The sequence below is a fragment of the Pyrus communis genome, chromosome 14, assembly GCF_963583255.1.
Source record: "Pyrus communis chromosome 14, drPyrComm1.1, whole genome shotgun sequence".
NCBI lineage: Eukaryota > Viridiplantae > Streptophyta > Magnoliopsida > Rosales > Rosaceae > Pyrus > Pyrus communis.
Genome location: NC_084816.1, coordinates 6,354,214 through 6,363,810, shown reverse-complemented (window position 1 = coordinate 6,363,810; position 9,597 = coordinate 6,354,214). Strand labels below are relative to the sequence as shown.

General features: G+C 33.4%; 1 protein-coding gene across 1 annotated transcript; it reads right to left on the bottom strand.

Moving 5' to 3' along the window:
• Positions 1 to 559: 559 nt before the first annotated feature.
• Positions 560 to 3,546, bottom strand: LOC137714198 (U-box domain-containing protein 13-like). The gene is made up of 2 exons (XM_068453470.1): positions 3,365 to 3,546; positions 560 to 1,963 (listed from the first exon to the last, which is right to left on the bottom strand). The coding sequence occupies exons 1-2, from the start codon at positions 3,389 to 3,391 to the stop codon at positions 977 to 979; spliced, it is 1,014 nt and encodes a 337-aa protein (XP_068309571.1). The 5' UTR covers positions 3,392 to 3,546; the 3' UTR covers positions 560 to 976.
• Between the last annotated feature and the right edge of the window lie 6,051 nt (positions 3,547 to 9,597).

Here is a 9,597-nt window from a genome sequence, read left to right as displayed (position 1 = left end):
CAACCAAATACCTTCAATCTACTATAATCAGGGGGAGTATGAAACAATAATTCCCATGGAGACTGTAATTTTCCAGAAATAGGAAGTCGATTAATCACGTATATTGCAGTATAAAATGCTTTTACCCAGAAAATATGAGGAACATTAAATGCAACCAAGAATGTTCGAGCAATTTCTACAAGATGACGATGTTTCCTTTTTGCACAACCATTCTTTTCAGGTGTGTACGGACAACTAAATTGATGAACAATGCCATATGTTTTGAGAAAAGATTGTAAAGTAGTGCTAGTGGATTCACCCCCTGAATCTGAACAAACAATTTTGATTTTATTGCCAAGAAGGTTTTCTACAGAATTCTTGAACTCAACAAAGATATAATACAATTTAGATTTTGATAGTAAAGGAAAAAACCAACTGTATTTACCATAGTCATCAACAAGCAATAGATAGTACATATAACCATTCACTGACATAACAAGAGCTGGTCCCCAAAGGTCACAACGCAAAAGCTCTGATACCATATAGAATTCTGAAAATTTACTGATTCATTGGATGCCTCAATAATTACACAGTGTTTGTTATGTATACACATGTGGGCTTTCTATCAGATTACACTAATGCCCTTAACCAAACTAACAGTATACAAAACTCTCTAACAAACTATAACTAACTCCTAGCAACAATTTTGACGACTAATCTTTAGCCTCTTTAGAGCATATTTTTAGCTTCTGATTCGGGGATAGTTAATTGTCATGGTATCTTTAATTTCAAAGGGACAAAACACTTCCGAATAACCAAAAGAGATTGTAGTGTTCAATAAAAACGATAACTAGTACGTGGTACTAAATTCTAAAAACATTATTTGGTGTTTTCTGAATAAGCACCTACCACTAAAAGCGCTTCTAAAGAAGTGCTTCTTAAGAAAATTAGGTTTTCGAACTTGATAACAATACATATTTGTTATACTTGGTTTTCCCTAAAATGGATAAGGTGTGAGATTTCCCTCGAATAAATAAGTTGTGAGGTTTCCCTCGAATAGATAGGTTGTGGGGTTTGTGACTGGGTCTCGGACTGAGCCTCGGCTTGTGCCTACGTCTGCGTCTGCGTCTGCGTCCCCCGTCCGCTGCTCAGCAAATGGATTCATTAACTCAAGTAACTGTGCAGCCTTTCTCTTTCCTCTATCTGTGCCATTTTGTGCCAACTCCAATAACGAACTCATCACCCCGAGTTTCTGAGCCTCTACTATATGTTGTTGGTCTCCAGAACAAAGATTCACCAAAACTGCAGCCGCATTTTCTCTGTTTCGGAGAGATCCAGTACGAATAACTTCAACCAAAACGGGCACTGCCTCAGCAGCTCCAATGGCTGCTTTCCCTTCAGGGTGGCTAGACAGCATTGCTAGAATGGCCAGTCCTTCATCCACCATTCCACCTCCAGGTTCTGTCAGCATCTTCATTAGGGTCGAAACAACACCGGCCCTTACTGCCTTCCCCTTGTTACCATGATAAATGCACAAGTTAAAAAGTGCAATTGCAGCATCTTTCTTCCCCCCTTGGGTACCTTCACTCAGCAACGTAACAAGTGGGGGAATGGCTCCTGAAGCGCCAATCATAACTTTATTTTCATCCACAATAGAAAGGCTGAAAAGGGTCGCAGCTGCATTTTCCCGTGCTTCCATCCCTCCATTCTTGAGAACATGAACAATACCAGGAACTGCTCCAGAGGATATGATACTTCCCTTGTTATCTTCGCATAAGGTAAGGTTGAGGAGTGCTGTGACGGCATGCTCTTGGGTGCGGGAGTCGGGGGTTGAAAGTAGGCCTACAAGAAGGGGTATTGCACCAGCTTCGGCAATAGCCACACGATTATCTGCATTACCTTTGGCAAGAAGGCGGATTTCAGCCGCAGCAGACCATTGGTCTTCGGGGTTTACAGACGTGAGCTTGCGGAGGAGAATGTCGATCTAAACAGTTATGAAGACTCATTACACATACATGTATATTTATTCCATCTCAACATATGAATACTTGACCTAGCCTAATCCTAACCAATTTATGTGATACCTAATTATCAAATCGTATGAATGTTTACATAAACCATGAAGGAAAGGAAAAACAGCCTTCATTCAAGCATATTTGTGCATAAACAAAACAACCTGAAATAAACAAAAACAGAACAGAAGGTACTAACCACATACTAAACAGTATAAACCAATCGTGTCTAAATCAAATAATATACATCCCAAAAGTATCAATTATTCATAAGCCTCCAACAAATAATGACAAAAAAAAAAAAAAAATTAACATGACTGAACATTATGGTAAGAAAAAAGTAGACCCACAACACCAGAGAAATTGCAGAAAAAAAAGGGGGCTTTTAGATCCAGGTCCAAAAATAAGTTATCTAATTACATATTTTTATTTGTTCTATACTCATTTTATATTTTCTAAAAATATTAAAATCTTCTAATATATGCATTTTCTAACTCTAAAAAGTCTAATTAATATCTTCTAACAGAAAAACTAATATACTAACATAAATACATTTTACCCTAAATCAAGTAATACATGAATGTATATTATACCTATAAGTGAGATATGAAATCTAATTAAAAGGTATAAAAACATAATATACTTACAAGCAATACATATTAATGTGCAATACATGTTAGTTGTAAAAACGAATCTGTCATATAGGTTGATACAAGTGCAAGTAATCTGTTATATAGGTTGATTATAAAAATTAAAAATAAAATCTATGAATGAGTTTTGGAACAAGAAGAAGAACAACAACAACAAGAAATAACAAAAGAAAAAAAGGAAATAAAAAGAAATAATCAAAGAGAAAATGAGGAGGAAATTTAATTTTCATAGTTAATCGTAAGATTCACGAGATAATATTGAATAAAATAATCCTGAAGTCATGAACTTATTTAATAAATTGGACTATTCATGATGTTGACTGAAATTCCTAATGTTGACTGAAAAAAGTGAACTTATATTAAGAAATAGGAATAAGGATTTCGGGGATCCGTGTATTGTATCCGTTCATCATACATTGTGCAGTCAGAAATCATATTAAATTTTATTATTTAAAATTGAACACACACAGTATCTGACGAAAACTAACCATATAATATACGATGAACGGACACAATCTCAGAGATTTATTATTTAAAATTGAACATAAACAGTATCTAATGAAAATTGATCGCATAATGTACGATGAACGGACACGATTTATAAATCTGTAAGATTCTCACAAAGAGGAACTAGAGAGGATCTAGATTCAAGAAATAGGAGGTGGGTTTTGAGCCCAGATGGGAAAATCCAAGGAGGAAGAGAAAGGAGAGACAACGGAGTACCTGCAGCTGCTGTTGTTGCTGAGCCATTTGCCTGCAAGGGCCACACCGAAACTGTCACTTCCTCAGGTAAATGGAAGAAGTGTCATTTCCTTAGATTTGCATTGCAGCTCTGCTTTTTTCTGAGTTGAATTCTTGGTGTCGTTATATATCTATATAGTGGTCATTTGTCTGTACATGGGACCAAGAACAGCACGAAGAGAGAGAGAGAGAGAGAGTCAAGGGAAAGAAAAAGCAAATGACCAATTCCATTCTAAAGAAACACGGAAATAAAAAAAACTCGTTTATGAAACTTATTATCTGAACAGGAATTAAGAACATGAAAATTCAACGTTATATATATTAAGAAAAAAAAAAATCTTTTGATTTGAAAAAGTTATTGCGACTATTCTATTCAACTACTATTCGTTTGCTTTTCTTGGGTTTTAGTGGATGTTTCACTAGAAAGAGAAAACAAAATAATTTTGTACCAAGTAAAATGGAAAACAAGAGCATAATTTCAAAAATAGTTTAATCACAAAACTAATAGACAGTATGAGAGGTTAATCAACTCCTTATTAGTTTGTGCAAGGTTTGGCTCCTCTCATATGTGAGGATTTTGTCCTTCATCCCTTCACATGAATACATCAACGACTAGGAGTTTCCCACTCGCAAATAGGCGACTAATGTGAAAACATCTACGAATGCATACAATATCTCTTTATTGTAAGAATTGTAGAGATCAATGGAACGTATTAATTTGGGAAAAAAAAAAAAAAAGACACATTTCTTTTGTTGGATCAATGGTTGGTAATAAAATAAGTAAGTGTATGAACTAATCACACTGCCAAGGCCATTGTGTTCATCTTCTTTCGGCCCATAAACGTCTTTTGTTGTGAGACTAAGCCCAAAAGTTTTCTAAGCGGGCCCACAACAATATGACCTGGAGGAAGCGACTTGTTTGCCCCATGGCTTCTCTTTTTGTAGAGCAATCTTCTATGTATTCAAAATGTAGTCGTGTGACGTTTGTTTTTTTTTTTTTTTTTTTTTTTTTTTTCCTGAAATTATAACACGTATATTTGGTTTTAATATAATATTAGCCTACTAATTCCTACTAGTATATATTTAGAGACTTCTCATACCTTATAGTCAACTTTTGAAACATCTTTGATTTTGAGTGATCGGGTGGTTCTTGCTTAAATTTATTTAAGTTGTGTCCCTTGATCTTCAGCTGATGCATGTTGAATGTTGATGCAAATGTTCATGATACATATGTTCAGCATATATATGAGGTCTAATTTTTGAAATATCTAGTTTTTTTTTTTAATTGAATTTTGAATATATATATATATAGGGAATTGTTATTGGTTTTCCAAAATTTTTATTTTACACTCCGAACTTTTTATATTTAGAAAGAAAAATAAACTTGTGAAGAGTATCGAATGAGATTTTTGGAGTGCTAATATATGAATGTGATCAGTATGATGGCAATCTTAAGGTGGTGCATGTTGACGATCAGGAGGTGAGTGTCTCAGTGTTATGTTTGTTTTGTTTCTTCTCTGGTTGCCGGAGTTTGTTTGGGCCGGGGAGCTGTTTTGCCATGTTTGTTTGCTTTGCCCTTGTTGTCTGGTTTTTAATGGAACGTGGATGCATGGTGGAAGAGAAGCAGAGCAGCACCTCAAGAGTCATTTTTCTAAAATCCAATGAACAAAACTGTGTGGGGGTGGTTGAAAGACGAAAATAGTTTGTCAGGGCGTGAGCTACAACCATATTGTGTATGATTTGGACTTAATCGGAAGCATACCTACGAAGGCATTGTACTCCAACCAACATATTATTTTGACAGTGTAAGAAATAAGAATACATGTCTTGAATAGTTGGATTCATTCACGATATTGGAGTCGTCTTCGCTCTGCAATAAAAATCTTCTTTTAAATATTTATATGTTATATATGTACTTCACATAACATTCAATGTCAGAAGCATAAGAGAGACTTTGAATTCGGTCTCTAGCTACTAATACTTTTTTTACTAAAACCTTAATGGTATTCAATTTCTTATCAAAGTCCTTTGACTCTGTACACCTCATTATTACTATTAATATGTATTTTCATATGTTTGATATTAATTACTTGACATGTTATGGGATTTAAAATCCCATATTATATGACATATAAATTAAAAACGATACAATAAAAAAGAAAATACTCAAAAAATTTTATTGAATAAATAGATAAAAACAGGTAACAATATAACTTTGAAATAATAAATGTCAAACAAATGTACACATAGTGTTTGAAAAAAATTGAAAAGGGGGTACATTTTACTATAAAATATGTATACATTATAAATAAAAATATAAATAGATTTTACATTAAAAAATGGGTAAATTTTACATTAAATAAAAGTACATTTTACATATAACAAAGTGGTACATTTATAAAGAAAAATGGTACATTTTATTATAAAATATGTATACTTATAAATAAAAAATTAAATAGATTTTACATTAAAAAATGGGTACATTTTACATTAAAAAATGGTACTTTCACAAAAAAAAAAGAGTACATTTATAAAGAAAATTGGGTACATTATAAATAAATTATGAGTATAAATAAAAAATTTAAAAATATGGGCACAAAATGAAATTAATATATGGGTACAAATTAAAACTAAAAAGAAAATTGGTACAAATTAAAAAAGGGTTGCAAATTGAAAATGGTACAAATTAAAAATAGAAATATATAATATCAAGTTTAACCATAAATATAAATATACCAAATGTAACGTTTCTAATACTAAATGAATATATTTAAAAATAAAATTTAATTATGTTGGTATGTAAATAATTTATAATTGAAATAATGACGTTATTAAAAGCTAGGGATCTTGATCAAATATTAAAAAAAAAAAAGGATTTAATCAATGCAATGAAAGAAAGAGGGATGAGAACCTAATTTCTCCGAAGATTATCTGAGAAAATAACCACCGAAATCTTTAAATTCTTGATTGCTTGCATTAGGCCAGGTGGAACTGTGTTTCCTCTCTCAAGTCTGTCGTCTCCGTAGGTCAATATTTTTGGCAAGTAAAGCTGCATGAAGAATGCTGGTATAAGGATCGTTGTCCTCAACAATAAAACTAAGAAAAACATCACACTTTTCTTGAGGGGGAGGAGGAGGAGAACAAGTTGATGAAGCCATATCCAAAACCTACTATATATATATATATATATATATATGTGAGTGTGCGTGTGTGTGTGTGGTAAAACTAAGAAACACATCACACTTTTCTTGAGGGGGAGGAGGAGGAGAACAAGTTGATGAAGCCATATCCAAAACCTACTATATATATGTGTGTATGTGTGTGGGGTTTTACAGGTTCCAAATAAAGAAAAGAAGTTGCAGACACATCACGTTAGAAATGTCGTTGAAACGACCCACTTCCTGCCAAAAACTTAAACTTCCAAGCATTCGAGAAATTCATATATTGGAATAAACGTCAACTCTGCTTGGCTAGTAGCGAATTAGCAACACAATGGGGCCCTTTCACACGTTTTACAATGTCAAATCTACTAATCTCTTTTTTCTGTCGGATCTATTTGTTCTAATATTAACTTAGTAGTTGTGCAGTAGAAAAAATTCTAGTATTTAGGCGAATTTATAAGCCTCTCAAGAATCTTTTTTTTTTTGTGAAAGCCAATGAAACCGTGCGGGCTTGGTTGAAAGCGGACAATTATGTTAGGGCATGACCTGCAACTATTTTGTATTAGATTTGAATAGTCGGAAGTGTACACTCGAAGGCATTATACCCCTAGGGTGACTGATGAGTCAATTTCATATTATATATTTTACCCTATTCTTAGTATACTTTGGTTAATATTTTGGAAGAATTTTGATATTTTGAATTGTATTTTTAATATAGGACTTTCGACTTCTTCTGGAGCAAAACATGGTCAAATCGACGAATTTTGGAGGATGTTCGTGAGTCACTTGGCTTGATTGTATCAAAATATCAGATTTTTCAACCAACCGATGATTTTCTGACAATAAAATAAAGGAGCAATATGCAGTGCTAAAATAATGACGTTTTGGGCTTGAATTGCGTTTTTGGAGCCCAAGATGACCTCGGATGGGTTCGTGGCCTTCTGGAGATGTGTTCAGAATGTCCTGATCTTCAAAATAAGCTATTATGAGCCGGATTTTGAGGAGATTTGAGGCTAAAACGTAGCTGGACAGTTTTTGTGCAGTTTATCCTAACTTAATTAGGACCTTATGTTTTATTATATTTTATTATTAGTTAGCTTCCTAGTGGAAATAAGAGACTTGGTTTCTAGGGTTTGTGCAGCTGGCTTTGAGGGAAATATTTAAGGTTTTAGTCAGCCCTAGTTTGGGGACTACGCTTTCTTTTATGTTATTTTGGAGACAGAGTGATTGCTAAGGTTCTTGAAAATTTTCTACTTTAAGGTGCTTTCATTCCTTTTATTCTTAATAATATTTTCTATGATTTCTATTATGAATATGCATAACTAATTCATTTTGCTAGGGCGAAGCCTTAAGCCTTAGCATGAATGTGTGATTTTTATTTAATTGCTTATAATTGATTGCATGCATACTTTGAATTATTGATCACCGTGATTAAAACTATCTAATTGTCTTAATGCCTGATTACCATTAGGATCTTTAAAAAAGTAATTAGATGCAGTTTTGGTCGGAAGGTTCCCTAAAATTGACGCTGGCTTCTTGTGATTAATAATTGTAATTTCACTTATGGTGAACATCACGTCTTAAGGGTTGCATGGTTTTTCAAAGGGTTTTCATAAAGCATAATGAGTTTTTCATGTTCAAATTTGATCCGAATGTCCAAACGGGTTACATGTTAGATATACGTTCTATGTTGGAGGTTCCAAGTAGAATATAAATTAGGAAAACTTAACCTTCAAAGTAGCATGTGTAGATCATAAGCAATTGGTAAGAATACATAGGATTGCTAGGTGATAGTGGAACCCTAGTGCTTTTATAAATTGGTATTTAAAACTCTTTTCTTTTATCATATATGTTTTTAATTAAAATTCGTTTTTAATATTACTCAAGTCTAAAATCTCTTTCCTCAACTTTTAATTTTAAGTGTTTAATTGGGAATTGTCTTTACATAAATTATTCAAATAGTCCTTTAGGAGAACGACCTTGCATGAGCATCTATACTACAACATCCTTGTATTCTTGCAAGTATTTTATGTGATTTTGACCCCGTTTGCATAGACGTTAAAAATCCTATCAGTGACTGTGGAGACCATTATTTGGTGATTCTCCCAAATCGTTTGTGTGAGCAAAGGTGAATGCTTAAGATATGCAGATTCCATCTTTCTTAGCTAGTAAGACACATTTGGGTTGGAAATCCCGTATATTCAAAACAAACTTTATGCAAGTTTGATCCAAAATGGACAATATCTTGTTGGGACCTATGACAACCATTAAGCCAATCTACCTTACAGAGACATTAGAATTGCCAGTACTAGCTTTATGAGACAGAGAATAGTGAAGCTTGGCCCAAAAACGGCTACAGATCCAGCGGAAACACACCCGCCATCCAAATTGTGATGCGGGAGAAGCTTTCTTCTTGAGAGAGAGAGAGAGAGAGAGAGAGAGAGAGAGAGAGAGAGTAGTAATTGATGTCTTTGAATCATTTTAGTTCAGTCTCAAAACATATGTTTAAACCATCATTAACAATATTGGAGTCGTCTTCAGAATCTTCTTGTAATTATTTCTATGCTATACTACAAACTATCTCAAAGCGCTCAACATTGATTCACCTAGTTGATAAATAACTATTCAGTTTTAGTATTTCCTTCCTACCGTCCTTATAAACAAGGAAAATACATATTCAGGATGAACTGCTCGTACATTCATTTAAAATATATATAGATGACTACAAGATCTCCGATTTAAATGAATTTTTGTGGAGGTCGTCTTTTAGGAATGATAAGAAAAAGTTCGATTTCGATTATGGAATTTGTACAGTAAAAATACATTAATAGCAAGAGCTGGATATGGGGGTGCACCTTATAAGATGGATGCAAGTATCATCCATTAATTATTATCATGTATAATTTCATGATAAATGATACACTTTCTATTTCTCCTTTCACACACTTTTTTTTTTTGGTCATCAGATTGAATAAATAAATAAAAATAACCACAATTATAAACAGTGCCGTGTAAAGGGAAAAAAAATTGTGTCTATCACCTTCCAATTTTCTT